Source organism: Pan paniscus, chromosome 6 (genome assembly GCF_029289425.2).
Source record: "Pan paniscus chromosome 6, NHGRI_mPanPan1-v2.0_pri, whole genome shotgun sequence".
NCBI classification, from domain to species: domain Eukaryota; kingdom Metazoa; phylum Chordata; class Mammalia; order Primates; family Hominidae; genus Pan; species Pan paniscus.
Window position 1 is genome coordinate 89027481 of NC_073255.2, and position 21924 is coordinate 89049404.

Here is a 21924-nt window from a genome sequence, read left to right on the forward strand (position 1 = left end):
TTCTTGAATGAATATCTGGAGTCTGATTTATTTTTAAACTTATCATTATAGTGTCTGAAATGTGGTACAGAAAATACTCATTCTTTAATTCAATCAGTAAAATGCCTGTTTTTTTTCAGGTACTGTGATAAACACTGGGAAAACAACAATGGACAAGCAACACTACGTGACCATGATAATCATTAAGTTGAAATCTAGTAAAGAAAAAAGATGCATAAAATGGCATTTCTAGTATCGTATAGTGAAAAAGCGGATGAATAGACACAATGAGAACACATTTGGAGTGTGGAGTCAAACCCAAATTGGGAGGTCAGGAAAGGTTTCTGAGAGATGTTGAGTCATTAATAAAATGAGAAGTTATCCTGACTCTGTGTGTGTGTGTGTGTGTGTGTGTGTGTGTGGCGTGTGTGTGTGTGTGTGTGGTGTGTGTGTGTGTGGTAGTGGTAGTAGTAGTAGCAGTAGTAATGATGGTGGGGTAAGATTGGGCAAAAAGTATTCTACTGTGGAATGATGGAGAGGTGGTGCCAAATGCAAAAGGCCACAGATGGAAGACGGCATGAATTACGCATGAATTATGCAAGAAGCATACAAGAAATGAGGCTGGGAAGTTTAAAAAGGCACCTCATTTAAGGGTCTTTTGATATTATTTTAACAAACTTGGAAGTTTCCTAAGGAATTTGTTGCAGAATTTTGAGCTGAAAGTGACAAAATCAGATTTGTACTTAAAGAAAATCACTTTTGCATCGGGTGTTGGACTGAAATAGCGAAAGGCCAAGAGCACTGGGATCAGTATGGAGAGTAATGTTTACATAAATTTCATCCAGAAAAGATTCCAATTTCCAATGATACGAATGTATTGAGAATATTCCAATTTAAATTTGTCAACTGAAAGGCACGTGGACTTAGGTGAGTTGCCTTAGACTTTATTATGTTTTTTTCTCCTAGGGCTATTTTGTCTGTTTAGGGTTTGTTGAAATTAAATTACATAGGGTCCAAAATAATCTAATTAATAATGGAACAAAAATATATAACATTGAGACTAGATACAGGGAGGATTTCCATTGAGCTTGGAATAAGTGCTGAGATAATTTTGCTTACATGACGGAATTTTAAACATCCTCCCTCACTGGACACCAACATTCCAATTCTAAACCTCATCTGCAGTCTGCATTTCACTCCCTTGGCCTCTTGGTTTATTCTCCTCGGTTGTTTCTGGGAGTGCATCTCTCTCCCATAAAATTTTGATGTATTTTGACATCGGTCTAATTTTTATGTCCCATATTTCAGATATTTGAACATACTAGGTTCTAAATATTGCAGAAATATATAGAAAACAACAAAGCAGAACATTTTTAACCCCTAAAGATTTTCTTGATGATTCAAGTCCCAGGGGTGTTTTGGTTCATTTAGGCTGCCGTAACAAAATACCTTACACTAGGTAATTTATCAGTAACAGAAAGTTATTGCTCACAGTTCTGCAGGCTGGGAAAGCCAACAAGGTACCAGCAGATTTGGTGTCTGGTGAGAGGTTTTTCTGCTTCATAGAGAATGTCTTCCACACTGTGGAAGGGATGAATAAGCTCTCTTGGGCCTCTTTTGTAAAGATACTAATTCCATTTAAGAGGGATTTTTCAACATATGAATATTGGAGGGATACAAACATTCAGATCATAGAATGAAGACTACTTCTGAGTAACGATAGTAAGCAACCATTACATAAAGGAAAACCTATGATTTGTTAAATGATGAATTGTTCTAATTTAAAAAACAATAGATGATTGTAAATTGATTTCTGAGAGCAAACTATTTTTGGCACATCCATATGAGGTAAAGGAAGAATAATTGGATCGTTGGTTTGTCTTAAATAATTGCACGTGGAGATCTGTCTGAAAATATTGCTCAGCTAAATGCCCTGTCACTTGTGCTAATTTGAAGTGGTATTTCTGAATTTTAAATAATACAATATAAAAAGGCCCTGAAAAGCTAAAATTGTTGTATTCAAAATGACTTGTAATTTAAATGAATGCCTATTTTGTATTTGAATACGTACTGTTTCTATAAACAAAATATGGAATTTTTTATTGAGTGGCAGTGAATAAGACCTAAAGTCACAATCTTCTGTTTGTGCAAACATTATTTTGAGGTAAGTCCATCTCAATGGAATGTAACATAGAGCTATAAGAACAAAATACTATCACTGAATCATAGCACCATTGAAATACATTACACCATATTAAATCACCCTCTGGTTTTGTGAAATATAAGCAAAAAGTAATGAATTGAGATAAAGCCAAATAAAAAGAAAAAATATCTGTGAAAATCCAAAAGCAGAAGAACAAAGTAACTGCTTAGAATGCATCAGAGGTAAAATAACTGCTGTAAAAAGATCCTGTAATCAGCATAATTATTTTTCCGCGTGATCAGAACATTCACCCTGGTCCCTATTTTAAGAAGACTCTACTTATCATATCCATCTCTAAATGCACCATATCCCCTCTTGAAAAGCCTTTCTGAAATTGATTATTGCTTTAAGATGAAATGCTGAATTCTGGAACTTTCACACAGGAAATTTTTCCCCAGTGTTACCATACCCACCTACTTTCTGCCCACATCCACACAGTTGCACAGGAATGGTGATAAACACCATAAACAGAGCCTCACTAACTGATCTCACTTCAAATTTATGATCATTAAACCAAGAGGTGCCTCACTGCTGCCCATGAAAACACTACAGTGCATGAACCACATGGGCTTTCACGGTCCTAGATGGCTATTTTAGACTTTTACCTCTGTCCTTGAACAATTTCCATCCTCTTTATTCTCAGCTCATGACCATAATTTCTATTTCTGATAGAAAAAAGAAGCAATCGGAAGATAATTCCCTCAAGTAATTACCTTCGTATCTACCCACCGAGTATCAGTGCTCCCATATTCTACCTTTCTCCTGTTACTATTAATGAACTCTCCTGGCTCCTATTTATGGTTAATCCCTTCATTTTTGCCCAGTTGTCCATCCCTTCTTATCTGCCTGAGGATATCTCTTGAGCAATTCCCTCCTGACTCTCCAGTAACATCAGTGTTTCCCTTTCTATTGGATTTTTCCATAAGCACCAAGTATGTTCTTATTTCTCCTGTCTTAGAAAAGTGCCCTCTTTTTTACTCACATCCCCCGTAGCTATCTCTGTACGTTTCTGCTCCCTTTCCAGCAAAATTTCTCAGAAGAATTAACTGTGCTTGCTGCAACAATATTTTTTCCTCCAATTTTCTCTTGAACTCACTCCAATGAGGCTTTTGCATATCGCACTTAACATGTCCAAAATTGAGTTCCCAATACTGCTGAGACTTCCACCCTCCCTGCAATATGTGTTGTTCTTAAAATCTTTTCCAACTCATCCCTCCAGTTGCTCAGCCCCAAACCTTTGAAATAATTTTTCTTCTTTTTTTTCCACTTCACAGTCAAAATATATTTTAAAATAGACCCATTCTTCCATCAGCACGCCTGCCAGCTTGGTCCAAGCAACCATGGTATCTCACCTGAAACTTGCAATGCCCTTCTTACTGGTCCTTTTGCTCCCGTTTTTGCTTCATGTCAATCTGTTTTTCACACAGTAGACAGAGCATGCCATTTCTCTGCTGAAAATCATTGCAGTAGTTTCACAAGTCACTCAGAGAAGAGAGAAAATTTCTTACTATCCTACTATGACCTACAAGACCCTACATGAATGAACCTCTGTGCCCCACTAATGTCTCTAACCTTTTCTTTAACCCTCCAACTACTCCCTCTCTGCTCCAATCTTAATGTGCTTCTCACTGTCTTCCAAGAACAGCAGACAAGTTATTATCTCAGAGTCCTCTTACTTATGAAGGCCCCTGCCCAAAAATGCTTCATACAGCGTGCTCCCTCATATCATTAGACTGTTATCTTACTCAGCAAGGCCTTCCCTGACTACCTCATCTAAAATTTAAACTGCCGCCCTACATCTCATCCTCTTCCCTGTTTCAATTTTCTCCTAGGTAGGTATCACTATCTATTATACTATATCAACTCTCATCATATATATATATATATATATACACACACACACACACACTCACACACACACAGATATAGATATAATCTTTTATTTGGACTTAGGTGTGCTTGTAAACTGGCTTTCTAGAGGAAAAGACAAAGTTGATTTACAGCATTTGCTGAATTCCATGTTGTAGATACTCGAGCTATGACTAGTTTCAAGCTACCAACATGATGTCACTGAATGCAGAGCTGAAAAGACACACTCACAATCAACTCTTGGGAGCGAGTGGGAGCTAACTTCAGTACACTACTGCTTATGTCTCTTAGTAGAATATAAGCAGCATAAGGGAAAATGTTTTAGTCCATTTTTTTTTCACAATTCTATTGCCAGTGTCTAGACTAGTGTTTGCACATAATAGAAACTTGATAATATTTGTCGAATTAATGAATGAAGAAGCCAGGGGAATTCAGATAAATGTGTTCTCTTCTGATTGGTAGGAAATGAAATTCAACACTGCAAATGGTGCATGACCTACATCATCAAAATCAGTGCATTTTCAACCTCTGAAACGTAACAGGGAGGAGACTTCAGAAAGAGAGATTCCAAGTGATGGATACAGTTAAGAACATGGTAAATACCATATACAACAATTAAGTCAAGATGGAGTAAAGACTTAAATGTGAAACCCAGAACTATAAAAACCTTGGAAGAAAATCTAGGCAATACCAGTCAGGACTTAGGCACAGGCAAAGATTTCATGAGGAAAATGCCAAAAGCAATTGCAACAAAAGCAAAAACTGACAAATGGGACATAATTACACTAAAGAGATTCTGCACAGCAAAGAAAACCATGAATAGAGTGAATATACAAACTACAGAATGGGAAAACATTTTTGCAAACTATGCATCCAATAAAGGTCTAATATCCAGCATCTATAGGGAACTTAAACAAATTTACAAGAAAAAAACAAACAACCCCATTAAAAAGTGGACAAAGGAATTGAGCAGGCCCTTTTCAAAAGAAAACATACATGCAGCCAACAATCATATGAAAAAAAGCTCAGTATCACTAATCATTAGAGAAATGCACATCAAAACCACAATCAGATACCATCTAACATCAGTCAGAATGGCCATTATTAAAAGTCAAAAAATAACAGATTCTGGCAGGGATGCAGAGAGAAAGGAAAGCTTATACACTGTTGGTTGCAGGGTAAATTATCTCAGCCAATGTAGAAATCAGTGTAATGATTTCTCAAAGACCTGAAAAGAGAAATACCATTCAACCCAGCAACCCCATTACCGGGTATATACCCAGAGGAATATAAATCATTCTAGTATAAAGATAGATGCACACATATGTTCATTGCAGCACTATTCACAATATCAAGGACATGGAATCAACCTAAATGCCCATCAATGATAGACTGGATAAAGAAACTGTGGTACATATACACCGTGGAATACTATGCAGCCTTGAAAAGGAATAAGATCATGCCTTTGCAGGGCCATGAATGGAGCTGGAAGCCATTATCTTCAGCAAACTGACATGGGAACAGAAAACCAAATACCACATGTTCTCACTTATAAGTGGGAGCTGAATGATGAGAACACATGAACACATGGTGGAGAACAACACACACTGGGGCCTATTGGAGGGTGGGGTGGGAAGAGAGAGAGCATCAAGAAGAATAGCTAATGCATGCTGGATTTAATACCTAGGTGAGGGTATGATCTGTGCGGCAAACCACCATGGCACACATTTACCTGTGTAACAAACCTGCACATCCTGCACATGTACCCCTGAACCTAAAACTTGAAGAAAAAGATAAAAATAAAAAGTCCAACAACAACAAAAAAAGCGTGGTGAATAAATGGCAAAAAAGTACTTTGATATAACTGGACCAAAGAGTATATATATAATATAATATAATCTCAGTCAGCACATTCTAAATTATCACTATGAAAATATTTACTGCAATAACTTACACATCTTACTCAGAATTTTCAAATTGAACAGAAAACTTGCTATAATAAATTTGCATATACAATAGAGCAGTTGTGATTAAATTATCTCCTAGCTAGGATTACTTTTCACATTGTGCATTATCATATCATCTTCCTCAAATTGTTGAGTAAAAATGACTTCCAAGAAAGTAAAACAAATTCTGCAAAGAAAGTATATAAGTGTATAAGACCTAAAAAAGCCTGTACATTTAGAGGAAAATTTTGAAGTGATAAAAAATATTGAAAGTAATCAATATATAAAGCACATAAGCTTGGCACACACATCTGCTGCCTGTGTTATTTTGCTATGTGTGAGAAAAATTTAAAAATTGGGATAGAGTTGTTGTTTCCATAAATATTCACCATGTTTCTCAAGCACAACACGATATATTTAAGAAGCTAGAGAAAGATCTTGTGCAGTGGATTGATAATCATAAATAGCATAGGATGCCATGAAGTGTTGCATTGCTACAGAGAAGGTCTTGGACATCTTTGAAGATCTGCAGAAGGTGAGAGTGAGTGGATCTGATGAAGGCACTGAGTTTCAAATCAACTTAAGCATGGTTTGAGTTATGAAAATCTGTAAGTTGTAACAACTTGGATAAAAAGACTTCAAGTCATAATGGAGCTACAGTAGTTTATCCAGTGAATTGCAGACACCCAAAGGCAAAGGTGATTATATCACACAGCGTATTTTCAATCTTCCTGAAACTTGGCTCCTTTTTGTATTTTTATTATTATTATTATTATTTTTTTTTTGGTAAATGAATGACTTCTCATGTATTTATCTCAGAAGACGGGAACTAATGTACCAAGAATTGTTACCAGGTAGGATGGAATTAACCTGAGCTGTATTAGAAAAATATCAAGGCCAGCCTTAAGCTTAGGAAATTGATTCTCTTCTTCCCCAAGCCACATGAATTATATACAATTGCAAAGAAATGGAAAGAATAATAGACAATCTGTAGGTCCTTTACAGAAAAGGGATTAAGACTACATTACAGAGTACCTATAATGCAAAGAAGGTTGTAGTTTATTCTTTAGATATGGAAGAGGTTTACAAATGTCCGTCTAAGGAAGCGATGTTGTAAGTTCTATGCTTCTGGAATATTTTATCTGTCAGCAGTATTTAGCAGAGATGGGAAAACAGAGAGATTGAAAATGGAGGAAACAGGAACGATTAGCTTTGGTATAAGAGAGAAGCAATGAAAAACCAGTGAACTAGTAGTGGGAATATAGAAAAAGTTGTATTTTAAAGCTGTTATTTGTTTGGGGGTCTATACAATTTGGGAACTGATAGAATTTAGGAGACGGAGATCATACAGAACTTCAAAGCCTGAGAGACTAAGTTGGCAACCCAGGAGGAGGGACACGTTTAATAATTCAATAAATATTTATTGAACCCTTAATTTATAGCAGGCATTGAGCTAAACATCATGGATTAAAAGATAAATAAGCCATAGTCTCTTATCTTAGGTAGCTTGAAGTTTATTGGGGGAATAAATGAAGTAAGATGAAATGAAAAGTGAGATTTTAGAATTAATTTGAGTTGCCAAGAGAGCCCCTAGGAATAAATCTATTTCCAGAAATAAATTTCTAGGAAATGTGAAACTGAAAATATCTTTTGGTTTATTATCTCATTTACTTAAATATATTTTTTCAAGTGTGTTAATCATTTAATGAGGCACTAGCCCTTTCCAAAGAAGGAAGAATGTACTCAATCCGATTTATTTGAATTTTTGTTTTGCTTTACATTTTAATACCTGGCAGCCACTTAGGGAGAAGACTATAGCAAATCAATAGTACTTAAGCTACTCAAGAGGACGGATAACAGAGAGAGCTTAACATATTTGTAGAAAGAGAATCTCTACAAGGATTTAAGAAACAAAAAATTTGATTTTATTCTATTTGAATAAACTTATTTGTATGATAAACTGGATATTTTAAATTTTAGTTTAACAAGTTTTCCTCCATATTTGCAGCTATCCAATGGAATCACCACCAGTATGAAGCATAAGGGGTGAAACCTTGTGATCTCTTGGTTATTTAAAATGTCTTGTTAGAAATGAAAGAATTTCAACACAATTCATTACAATAAAACTATTCTGGATCCCTATTTGGTCATAAATTTAATCATGGAAGATCTAACGTTGATTTTTCAAAAAAGTGATAAACAAAGGAAGACAACTGTATGTAAGACCAGAAAAAATAAATAAATCTGCTTGCAGTTTTAACCATAGTAGCCCAAGTCCTACAAAATTGACAATCTCTATCTCTGCCTATTTATCTGACTAAGGTGATCAGACTTTATAGGGAAAACAAAATGGAAAACTGTGCTCATTTTCAAGAAGACCTACCTTGCCATAGATGTCAGAATTTTCATCAGCCTAGAGCAAATGGCCAAAGTCAATTTGTAACTATAGTCTCAGTATCACATTTTTGCAACTGTAAATATTTTTCTGACTTCAATCTGCTATTGTATCTTTAAGTTGACATACATATATTATGAAAGCATTGGATATAACTTCAAATATCTAAACTGACGTTGGACTCACATACATAGTCATTATTACAAGTATTTCTCTGTAACATTAAATAAGATTGTTTCTTGAAACATTAAAAAGCCTTGAATATAGGGGAAAATTAAAATAGTTGAATGGTCTTTCACTAGAGTGAGGACAACTTAATCACTTCAAAAGTTTATTAAAAAGTTTTTCTTATTGAATATTATAGCAAAGCCCCAAATAAATTCAGACATAGAAAATTATTTCCAACATTAAAAACACTAAAATATAAAGGCAAACGTTATTATCAGCAGGATGAATTATATAAAATTCTTCCCAACATACATGACATTTTATGCAAAGATTCATGAAAGGAATCAAGAACCGTGAAACATACCAGCCTCACAAATCCATTGCGATGATGACATTGGGCCTGGCTTCAAAACCAAAACAGTAAAGGGAAAAAAGGGTCTAAGGTGTAGCTGCGCATTTCCTCTTTCTCACCTAACTCTCCCCTTGTGTCACTCAGAATTTGTTATACAGAGCAATACTGGAAACTTCTAAACTAAAGGAATAGTTGACAAACCTTTCTGAAAGAGACATCTATTAATAGATGTATAAATTATTTCCTTGCTATATGATCATTTTATTTACTAATGAAAACTCATGAAATGGGATCAGGGCCATGGCTTCTGATATTAACTTTGTTAGGTGCACTCCTCAGCATACCATTGCCAGTGAAGTATGCGTATCTCGTCCCCCACACACTAATCCCTTAGAATGAGAGAATTCCTGCTCTGGGATCTGTTGACTTGGCAAATGCCATTAAAGGGGGGAGATTTTATTGAAAGTTTTGTTTAGAAAACAAACATGTACAAAGCATTCCACATATTTGCAACTCACGGTATTTTAGCTGCCGCATCTTAAAAAAATAAAAATAAATAAAAATAAAAACTTTAGTGAAATGTAACTCCTGGTTTACTCAATCACGTTTTGAAGGTTTAAGTATGTATTATCTAAATGATATTAGATAGATAGATATCTGAGAGAAGTGAGTAAAAACTTAGATTCCAATAAAACATAGAGTTTGGTAAAGGGCTTTAGGCAAACCTTAACAGCCTACTGATTCCTGTCATTATAAACAAGTAATGGAATTTTCACATTATAATGATCACAGCCTAGCTAGACCTGAATCAACCTCTTCTTACTTTTAATTAAAATACCCATAAAAATCATAAAAAGAGAGACGCTGAGAGCCACAATAATTGGACAGAAAATATCAAAAGATCATATCCTAAATATCTAGGTACATCACTAATTGTGTCACATTTTTAAAATACATTTCTGAATTGCACGTGTTCTGCACTTTCACCTAGATTAATTTTAGCTTTAAGAAAGGTAGAGTAAAACTTTGACTTACATGACTCTCTGATCCTGGCTTCAGAGGGCCCAGGGAATGTGAAGAATGTAATCTCAAACAGCTAACCTCCAAACCACAGCATAGGGACAGACAGGAATGTACTCATCATTTTCGCTACTCCCTATCTATTCCTGCTGACCGCCAAAAATTTTTAAGTGTTTTTAAAAAATATTCTTACTGACTGTGCAAATGCCAGCAACAATAGAGACAGAGAGTGGTGAGAGGTGGCATACTTCAAAATGAGATGGATTGTAGCACTAGGAAAAGCATTGAAGTAAGAGAAAAAACAGGAAGCATCTTGGGAGAAACTAAGTTGATATGGTACTGTGGCAAGAGGCTACAATGAGACAGAACAAAATAATTCATATATGATAAATATAGCATTTCCAATTGAGGGAGAAATGTGTGAATAGTCAGTACAACTTACTAAAATCTTCAGTTAACAGGTTGACAGGCAAGGAAGAAAGGGAGGAAGGGAGGGCAGGAAATTGGACATCTTTTACATATTAAGCTAAATTAAAGTCTAGGTAATTTAAAATTTGCATATAAAGCAAAGGAAATCCAAAAATACAGAACATGTAGGTAAATATTAATATATAGCATTGCTTGTACTTTCATGCCAGACACTGTGTCAAATCATTTAAATATACTCTTCATTCCTCACAAGTATTGAAAAGCACATTAATATCATAATAAATCATCACCTAGTGAGAGATTACATAAGGAAGAGAAGAAGGGTTTATAATTAAGAAATGTTTTAATGTTATGCATCCTCTTAGTAGATCTCAGGAGAAATTATATATTAGTTTCCATTGATGTTGAAAATTTGGAATTTGGCAAAATTGAACATATTCAGTAAAATAAGAATAATAAGGTGTATCTATTTTAATACCAAATCCAGCATCATGCTTACTGGGAAAACACTAGAAGAAAGTTTTCTAAATTCAGTAACAAAATAAGGGTTACCATTATTACCACTAGTATTTATCATTGATTAAGCATGAAAACAACCAGAAATTACAATGATTTCCTGATTTGCTATTTCTTACAGGGGAGTGGGTTGGGGGGTGGAGCACAGTGCATCAGGACAGGAGGGGATAGGAATGTGAAATCAATTTTATTTGTTGTTTATAAATAGGGTTATACTAGGGTTATATGGAGTAGGGTAGGACATCATGCTCCATTACATATCTTGCCTTTGCCAATAAATCATGATTGGAAGTGATGTGCTTGATTCCTAGGCAGAAGATTTAACCACCAAAACATGATTAGTTTATAGATTATATTTCAAATCGGTAGGAAAAATCATTCTTTTAAATAAGTGATGGTGTAAGAACAAGATAACTATATAAGAAAAGGTAACATCAGATTCACTCCTCGCACCAACCACCAGGCTAAATTACCAACAGATCAGAGATAGGAATGTAAAAATTAAACTAATCTAAAATTGGCAAGAGCTGAGCTGGAAAGAACTGAGCTGCCAGGTGTCGAGTGGTAAATTAGGACAACAAACCAAATTCACACACCGAGATATTTTAAGCAAGAAGCTAAACAGGAAAAAAGCACCAAAAGCACTAGCTCCCCAGTGTTTTATTTTTCCCTGGCAGTGGCCCAGGGCAAAGGTCAGATGTATCAGTGCAGATGGGGGGAAACTTCACACTGCCCAGGGAGCCCAAAACAAGTCTCCTGCCTTTGTATACCCCTGCGAGCCAGGAGAGGGAGACAAGAAAGGTCTAGAAGTGGAAAAGTACTGAACGGTGAGTCAGAGTGGAGAGAAGTGTCTTCAAGCCCTCCTGATAAGCGGTGTTGGTGACAAAGGCCTCTGAGAAAGCATTTAGCCAAGCCTGTTCCCCCACCCACTCCCACAACAAGGAGACCTCCAAATGGAGGCATTTGGGTTAGAAATACAGAAATCTTAAGAACCTTGGGGTGGGAAGGAGTGCCGAGTTCTTAACTGCAACTCCTTCCAGACTGCACAGAGTCTCAGACTAGGGGGCAGCTTTGCCCCATGAGGCCTGCCAGGTAAAGGCTATGTAACTGTCTATGTTTGCACCAAAATATCACACATAAGGTTTTTGTTTTGTTTTGTTTTTTGTTTTTTTGAGACGGAATCTTGCTCTGCTCACACAGGCTGGAGTGCATTGGAGTAATCTCAGCTCACTACAGCCTCCCCCTCCTGGGTTCAAGCAATTCTCCTGCCTCAGCCTCCTGAGTAGCTGGGATTACCAGTGTGGGCCACCGCACCCGACCTACACACAGGTTTTGCTATGGAGCCAGACTACTCACAAACAATCATGTGTGAATTATCCTAAAAGCCAGAAGTGAGGAATTATTTTCTAATCATAACCCCAAATCCAGAAGCAATATGAGAAAAGACAGACACATTTGGTTACACAAAAATAAGATAAAACTTTACATAGAAAAATATACCATGAGCCAAGTTAAAGGACAATGAAAAACTGAAAAAAAAAGATTTATAATGGTACAAAGTGTTACTATCTCAATGTATAAAGAACTTCCAAATGATAAAAATAAACATTAAAAGAGCCAACAATGTGATAGAAAAATGAGCTAGAAAAATGAAGAGACAGTTAAAAATGCCAATGACTCCTACCCATATGAAAATATGCTTAGTATCATTCATAATAAGAGAAATGCAAATTAATGCTACATTGATATGTTTCTCACATACAAGATTGGAAAACCAGAAGCTTAACGATATAGTGTGTTGATGAGACTATGAATAAACAGGTACTGTCATTACTCACTATTCAAACTGTAAAATAGTAAAATGCCTTGAACCAGATATTAGAAATATTCAGCAAAATTGAATATATATTTACCTTTTGAGCAAGCAATTCCACTTCTATGAACACAGGTGTAAACTGCATGGGCCTACTTACACTCAATTTTTTTCAATAAAAGTTACACCTAGTATGCCTGCCTCTTCTGCTTTCCCTTCCACCTCCTCCACCTCTTCTGCCTCTGCCACTCCTGAGACAGAAAGACCAACCCCTCCTCCTCCTCCCCCTTCTCCTCTTCCTCAGTCTACTCAATGTGAAGGTGATGAAGATGAAGACCTTTATGATGGTCTACTTTTATTTAATGAATTGTAAATATATTTTCTCTTCTTTATGATTTTAATAATATTTCCTTTAGCTTACTTTAAGAATATAGTGTATAATAAAAATAATATACAAATATGTGTGAAATGACTGTTTATGTTATTTGTAAAATTTCTAGTCAACAGTAGGCTATTAGTAGTCATGTTTTTGGGGAGTCAAAAGTTATAGGTGAATTTTCAACTGCATAGGATGTCAATGCCCTTAACCCCTGTGTGATTCAAGGGTCAAATACAGGTATATGTAGATATGTAGTTGATGTCTATATATATATATACACACACACACACACACACACACACACACACCGTGATACATAGCTGATGCTCCTAACACAGGAGTTAGGGTCATCAACACCCCATACAAACATATAAACATATATGACCTTTGACCCTTGAGAGAGAGAGAGAGAGAGATACTTTATTTAGTCTTACTCATATATATATGAGTAGAACTGTATAAACTTAGGTATAGGCACATTATAGGGTACTATGCAACTTTGCAATGGAATTGGAAATATCTATATATAATACTATGAAATAATATCCTAGATACCTTGTTAAATGAAATGCTAAGAGCAAGTCTGGCAGATAATCCTCAAGTGTCTGTTCCATCAGGTGGCTGAAGAGAACTAGGTCACCCATGGTTATATCTCCTTCCCAGGTAAAGGTGGCATAGAAAGACCTGTCTCCCTTCCCTCAATCAGAGTATCTCTGGAGGGTCAATCCATCTTCACATCTCCCCAGAAGATCACCTGAGGCTTCTGTTGAGACTGGATTGAGTTCTTGTTCTTTCTGGAAAATCTTGCTTCTTTCCCTTCCGCTCCAGAGGTGTTGATCCCCCAAAACCTAAATAAACCACCTGCATACTAATCTCCATCACAGATTCTGATTCCCTAAGAATCTAACCTGGCACAGGTAGTACCAGGAGTAACTCAAGAAAGCCATACTTGGATGGGAATTTGAAGCTGCTTTGCTCCCCACCACATGGCAATCTGTAAGTGGAGTACAGATAATCCCTTTCACAACTGGGCAGCACAGTTGTTGAAACAATCGTGGAGTACTGGGGTGGCATACCAAAGGATGTGAATGCCTTAGCTGGCACAGTGTAAAGCTGCTGGAGAAATACGGAGAGAAACTGCAATTATAAGAATAGTGGAATTGAATGGTTTTTACTAAGCTTACTCTGAATAAGAGAATATATAGGCAAGTGTGATTAATTAGCAATTAAAAAACTAACTGTGAAAGCCTTAGTGCCTCCTAGTGGTATACAAGAAGGCTCTTATCTTCCAGAAGTGAACACAGGACAAAGTCAAGATTTAATTATCAGATTAGCCTAGCTGCAAAGGTTGAACTCCCGACTATGGCAAATATATGCTATTTCAAGGTTCAGACCATTTTGGGGAAACAATGGGACCTTGAGGCATCATGGGTGTATCTAGGCTGATACTCCTGAAAATTCTCATAATGACAAGTATAAATGGTCACCAGTCTCAGTCTTTTCCTAAAACGACCTGCAGTCATTTACTTTGGTAACTGCATGTTAGGAAAAGGAAAATACTCAAACATTTTAGAAAGTACTGGAACAATAGTCAAGACATGTTAAAAGATGATATGAGCAGATATTTCACAGAGTGGGATAAACAGATGGCAAACAAGCACAGGAAAAGATGCACAATATCATTAGTCATTATGGAAATACAAATTAAAATCAAAATTAAATATCACTATACATCAATCAGAATGGCTAAAATAAAAAAATAGTGACAACACCATATGCTGACAACTATGTAGAGAGACTGGGATATAAAGTTTTACAGCCAGTCTGGAAAACAGTATGGCAGTTTCTTAAAGAACTGAACATGCAACTACCATATGATTTATCAATTGAATTCTTGGGCATTTATCACAGAGAAATTAAAACTCATGTGGACACGAAAACCTTTATATGAATGCTCCTTGCACCATTATTTGTAATAGGCAAAATCTGGAAACAACCCAGATATCCTCCAACATAATTAAGCACGCTGTGGTATAATCAGATCATAGAATACTACCCAGCAATAAAAAGAAAGACTATCGATACATGCAACAACCTGGATAAATCTCCAGAGAATTACAAGGAGTGAAAAAAGCCAATTCCAAACATATAATATCTGTTTCCATTTACACGTTATTACTGAAATGTCATAATTACAGAAAAGGAAAACAAGAGTTAAGGAGGAGACGGAGGTGGAAGTAAAGTGGATGTGAGTTTAAAAGGGCAACATGAGGGGTCCTTGTGGTGATGGAAACATTCTTGATCTTGAGGGAATCTATGTCAATATCCTCATTTTTCTATTTTACCATAATTTTGCAATAGCTCACCAATGAGGGAAACTGTACAAAAGGTATACAGGATCTATGTCTATTATTTATTATAATTTCATGTTAATTTACAGTTACCTCAAAATAGAAAGTTAATTTAAAAAAGGTTTCAGGCTGTGAGGTAAGCCTCTCTGCAGATGTCATGATATTAGAGGTTATCACTGGTGGGAAAATACATGATGTGGAGTTCATGACTTTTCCCAATCAGAGAACTATAACTCAGATCATAAGGGTCCTGTAGCAAGGTCATGGGATATGAAGCATTGAATTATAGGCCTTTTGGGAACACCCCTTGGTGTACAACTAGGACCTGGTAGAGATAGCATGCCTAATCATGGAAGACTATGTGACTGTGAAGCCAACTTTGATATATTTATACAGTGCAACAATACTCAGCAATAAATACAGAATGAACTACCTACACAAAAGAATATGAATGAATCTCAAAACTTTATGCTGAATGAAAGAAGAGTGACACAAAATAATACATACTGCAAAATTCCACTTAAGTGAATTTCTAGTACTGAAAAAATAATTTTTAGTGTTATAAATTAGATTAACTGTTGTTTGGGGTTGAAGTAAAAACATACTAATTCTAAGGAGGCAGAGGGAGTCTATGGGGTGGTAGGAATGTGCCGTATCCTGCCTTGGGTAGTAGTTACATGGATTTTTACATTTGTCCAGGCTCATTAAACTGGACAGGTAACGTGTGAGCATTCTTTTGTGTGCAATACAATTGTTTAATAAAAGGACTCAAAACCAATTTGAATGAGCCCCCACTGGCAAAAGACAGGAGAATTGGGGCATTGTCTTAGTTTTTGTGTTGCTACAAAGGAAAACCTGAACATGGGTAATTCATAAGGAAAAAATACTTGGCTCATGATTCTACAGGCTGTACAAGAAACATGGTGACAGCATCTGATTATGGTGAGAAATTCAGGCTGCTTCCACTCACGGCAGAAAGGGAAGGGAGCTGGTGTGTGCAGAGATCACATGGTGAGAGAGCAAGCAAGAGAAAGAAGGGAGATGTCAGGCTCTTTTTAATTACCAGCTCTCGTGGGAACCTACAAATCAAGAATGCACTCATTATCATGAGGATGACACTAAGCCGTTCATGAGGGATCCATCATTTGAGCCAAACACCTCCCCTTAGGCCCCACATCCAACACTAGGAATCAAATTTTAACATGAGGTTTGGAGGGAGGCTGAGGCTGGAGAATCACTAGAACCTGGGAGGGGGAGGTTGCAGTAAGCCGAGATCACGCCATTGCACTCCAGCCTGGGTAACAAGAGCAAAACTCCATCTCAAAAAATAAATTATATATATATGTATATGTATATATATAAATATGTATATGTATGTATATTTATATATACATGTATATATGTGTATATATGTATATGTATATTTATATATACATGTATATATGTGTCTATATGTATATGTATATATGTATATGTATGTATATTTAAAGTATAGCAATCCCCCAAGCTCTGGAGTTTAACCCCTCTGCACCTCTGGCTCATTTGCCCTATAGCTTCAGGGAAGGTACTCACAGCAGGTGAAAATTTAGGCAGTGTGCTTGCCATAAGATGCTGTCAGGTCCAATGAGTTTGATTTCTCATGGAACTGTCCATTGCATCAATGGTTAAAATTAGAGCTTGTTTAAGCTATTATGATGCCCCAGAATCAGAAGCATCTTCTACATTATCAATGAATGTTAATATCAGTATTCCACATATAAAGTATACTTCATAAAAATGTGATTATATCTATAAATCTTGAATGAATTTCTGCATATAATCATCAGTTTCAGGAAAGAAGAAAGGAAGGAAGAGAAGAAGGAAGGAAAGAAAGGAAGGAAGAAAAATTAGAAGGGAGGGAGGAGGAAAAAAGCATTTATCAGGTATGTGAAGAAATTTGAATGTTGACTCAATATTTGATGATTTTTAGAAATTATTAATAAAGCTGGAGGCCTCAGACTACCAGCCCTCAAAATATACTGCGCAGTTGTAGTAAGCGAAACAGTATAGTATTGGCATAAAAACAGACACATAGACCAATGTAACCGAATGGAGGACACAAATATAAACCCATGCACTTACAGCCAACTCATTTTGACAAAGGTGCCAATAACACTCATTGGGGAGAGGACAGTCTCTCTAAAAAATGGTGTTGTGAAAATTGGATATCTATATGCAGAAAAATGACACTAGACCTCCACCTCTCACCCTATACAAAAAATCAACTCAAAATTAATCAAAGATGTAAATGTGAGACCTGAAACAATAAAACTACTAGAAGAAAATGTATGGAAAATGCTTTAGCACATTGACATGGGAAAAGATTTTATGAATGGCTTCTAAAGCACATGTAACAAAAGTGAAAAATAAAAACCCAATAACAACAAATAGGGTTATATTAAACTAAAAAGTTTCTGCACAGGAAACAATCAACAGAGTGAAAAGACAGCCTACAGAATAAGAGAAAATATGTGCAAATTACTCATCTGACTTGGGTCTAATATCCAGCATATATAAGGAACTCAAACATCTTATAAGCAAACAAACAAACAAACAAACAAAAATCAAACTAAAATATGGGCAATTATCTGAACAGAAATTTCTCAAAAAAAAGACATACAAATGGCCAACAAATATATGAAAAAATGCCCCAAATCACTAGTCAGTAGATAAATGCAAATCAAAATATGATGAGATATCATTGTATCTCATGGCTATTCTCAAAAAGACAAAAAATAAATGCTGGTGAGAATACGGAGAAAAGGGAACTCTTATCCACTGTTGGTGGGAATGTAAAGTAGTATAGCCACTATGGAGAACAACAATATGGAATTTCCCCAATAGACTACAAATAGAACTACCATATGATCCAGTAGTCCCACTACTGGGAATTTATCCAAGGGAAAGGAAATCAGTATTTCAGGGAGACATCTGTACCTCTGCGTTTATTGCAGCACTATTCACAATAGCCAAGATATGGAATCAACCTAGACGTCCAACAACAGATGAATAGATAAAGAAAATGTGGTGTATATATACACAATGCAATACTATTCATCCATAAAAGAGAATGAAATCCTGTCATTCACACCAACATAGATGGAACTGGAAGACATTATGTTAAGTTAAATAAGCCAGGAACAAAAAGTTAAACACTGGATGTTCTCATTCATATATAGAAGCTAAAAAAAGTTGTTCTCATAGAAACAAAAAGTAGAACAGTGGATACTAGAGGCTGAGAAGTGTAGGAGGGAAGGAGGGATAGCAAGCAATTTGTTAAAGAATACAAAATTATAGCTAGATAGAAAGATACGTTCTAATGCTCTGTACCACTGTAGAATGACTATAGTTAACAATAATATATAGTGTCAAGTAGCTAGAAGGAAGATAGTGAATGTTCCCAACACAAAAAATGATAAATGTTTGAGATGATGAATATGTTAATTACCTGATCTGAATGATATACATTATATGTGTTGAAACATCACCATGAATATGTACAATTATTTGTCAATTTGAAGAGATTAAAAAATGTATGTATATATATGCACATATGTATGTGTATACACCCCCCCCCCACACACACACACACATACCCAGACACAAGAAGCTATTGTTACTTTTTTTTTTTTTTTTTTTTTTTTTGAGACGGAGTCTCGCTCTGTCACCCAGGCTGGAGTGCAGTGGCGCGATCTTGGCTCACTGCAACCTCTGCCTCCCGGGTTCACGCCATTCTCCTGCCTCAGCTTCCCGAGTAGCTGGGACTACAGGCGCCCGCCACTGAGCCCGGCTAATTTTTTGTATTTTTAGTAGAGATGAGGTTTCACCGTGTTAGCCCGGATCGTCTCTATCTCCTGACCTCGTGATCCGCCCGCCTCTGTCTCCAAAAGTGCTGGAATTAACAGGGGTGAGTCTCCGGGCCCGGCCGCTATTGCTACTTTTTAGGTGCTGATTGATATGGGTTGAATTGTGTCACCTCAAAATTATTTTGTTAAAGTCTAAACTCCCAGAACCTCAGAATGAGATCTTATTTAGAAATAGGATCATTGTAAGTGTAATTGGTTAAGATGAGTTCATACAGAGTAGGGTGGGCCCCTAATGGTATTGGCCTTATATATGAAACACCATGTGAAGACAGGGAAGCAGACAGGGAAGATGATGTTAAGAGAATAGGGAGAAGATTGCTCATCTATAAGCTGAGGAGAGAAATTTGAAGAAATTCTTCCCTCACAGCACCCAGAAAGAACCAACCCTGCCAAAATACTGATTTTAGACTTCTAGCCTCCAGTATTGGGAGTCAAAACATTTCTGTTGTTTAAGCCACTCAGCTTGTGATGCTTTATTATAGCATTTCTATAAAACCAAAACACTGATGAAGTGCACAATTTTCTGGAGAAAAATTAAATGGCCAAAAGTTATCTGAGAAAGAATAATAGATCTAGTTAATGAAAAAATGCTTATCACTAATCACCAGGAAAATGCAAATTAAAACCACGATGAGATATCACCTCTCACCTGTTAAAGTGGGTATTATCAAAAAGATAAAAGATAAATTCTGGTGAGGATTTAGAGAAAAAGGGACTCTCACACACTGTTGGTAGCAATGCAAATTAGTACAGCCATTATGGAAAACAGTATGGATGTTCCTCAAAAAATTAAAAATAGAATTACTCTATGATCTAGCAATTTAACTACAGCGTATATCAAAGGATATGAAATCAGTATGTCAAAGAGATATCTGCACTCACATGTTCATTGCAGCATTGTTCACAATAGCCACGATATGGAGTCAGTCTGTGTCTATCAACAGATGAATGAGTCAAAAAATGTAGTGTACATATACACAATGGAATGTTACTCAGCCACAAACAGAATGAAATCCTGTTATTTGTGATAACATGGATGAAACTGAAAGACATTATGGTAAGTGAAATAAGCCAGGCACAGAAAGACAAATACTGCTTACATACATGTGGAATGTAAAAAAAGTTGAACTCATAGAAACAGAGAGTAAAATGGTGGTATTCAAAGGCTGGAGGGTGGAGAGGTTTGGGAAATGTTGGTCAAAGGACACAAAGTTTTACTTAGGAGGAATAAATTCAAGAGATGTATTATACTTCATAATGACTGTAGTTAATAGCAATGTATGGCACGCTGGAACATTGTTAAGAGAGTACAATTTTTGTTCTCACCACAGAAAAATGATAAGTATGTGAGGTAATCCACATGTTAAATGGTTTGGTTTAGTCATTCCACAACGTATATATATATATCAAAACATCATGTTTTACACCATAAATCAAGGGTTTCCAATCTTTTGGCTTCCCTGCGCCACACTGGAAGAATTGTCTTGGGCCACACATAAAATACACTAACACTAACCACTAATGATAGCTGTTGAGCTTAAAAAAGTTACCAAAAAATGTCAGGTTTTAAGAAATGTAGGAATTTGTTTTGGGCCACATTCAAAGCTGTCCTGGGCCGCATGCAGCTCATGGGCCATGAATTGGACAAGTATGCTCTAAATATATACAATTTTTTGTTGATTAAAAAGAAGAAGAAGAATAGAGCTAGATAGACAAATGATTATGAACCAAACTGGGAAAAAATAGGTTTTCTTCCTAGAAAGTTGTAATTTGTAGAACAGTTTTTCTGGAATGTCCATTTAAGCTTCCATGGAACCATGATTTTTATTCTATAAAAATTATTTCAAAGTGTATAAACATGTGACCTTACCAATTAATTAACTCATGAGTGTAGATGATATTAAGGTTCTGTAGATCAAAGGACAATTCCTTCTCTAGCCTGTATTTAGGGGAATAATAAGAACAAATGTTGATAAAATACTTATGTTCTGAATTCTTTACATATATTCATTCATATAATCCTCAAAACATTCTCCAATGTATATACTATTATTATCCCCATTTTACTGATGACAAAACTGAGATACAAAGAAATAAGTAATATGCCCAACTTCACGTATCTAAGAACTGACTGAGGGTGAGATGAGAACGTGGCCATGTAGCCCTAAAGGCTACATCCCTAAAACATTTGTATACTAAGTCCCTATCCAGAACCTATTCCAATTGTAACATACATATATAGTACAAAAGGGGATGCTTAATTGCACAAATATCTGTGTATGCAAATGGTATGCTGCTTACCAAAGGTTTTTTTTTTTTTTTTAACAGTTTTTAGTGATATAGGGAAATGATCATGACCAGAAAAAACAACATGAGAAGATATGTTAAGATTAGCTTTTTTTGTGCATTTGGATTCAGTAAAACAGTAAAAGATTAAAGGATTAATTTGATTAAACATTTCAAATGGACTAAAGAACATATATTCATATAAGAAACTAAGGTTAAAAAGTAGAGCGATTTTCATAAGTAACCTGTGTGAAAATTTTATAAATAAAAGCTTTCCTCATAATCATTCTGCTTTTCCTTAATATAAAAAAGA

General features: G+C 35.9%; 1 protein-coding gene across 3 annotated transcripts in view; it reads left to right on the plus strand.

The window, feature by feature from the left end:
- LOC129392994 (ras GTPase-activating protein 4-like) overlaps positions 1–2114 on the plus strand; it is a 45973-nt gene extending 43859 nt beyond the window's left edge. The window contains exon 10 of one of the 3 annotated variants that reach the window (XR_008625988.2): positions 120–159. Coding sequence is in view for 1 of the 3 variants with exons in the window: in XM_055115117.2 (XP_054971092.1) it covers positions 120–186 (67 nt within the window). In the remaining 2 variants the exon portion in view is untranslated. Of the gene's footprint in view, positions 1–119 lie in introns of all 3 variants that reach the window. The other 2 variants (XM_055115117.2, XM_063605833.1) reach the window with 2 other exon arrangements.
- Positions 2115–21924: the final 19810 nt, after the last annotated feature.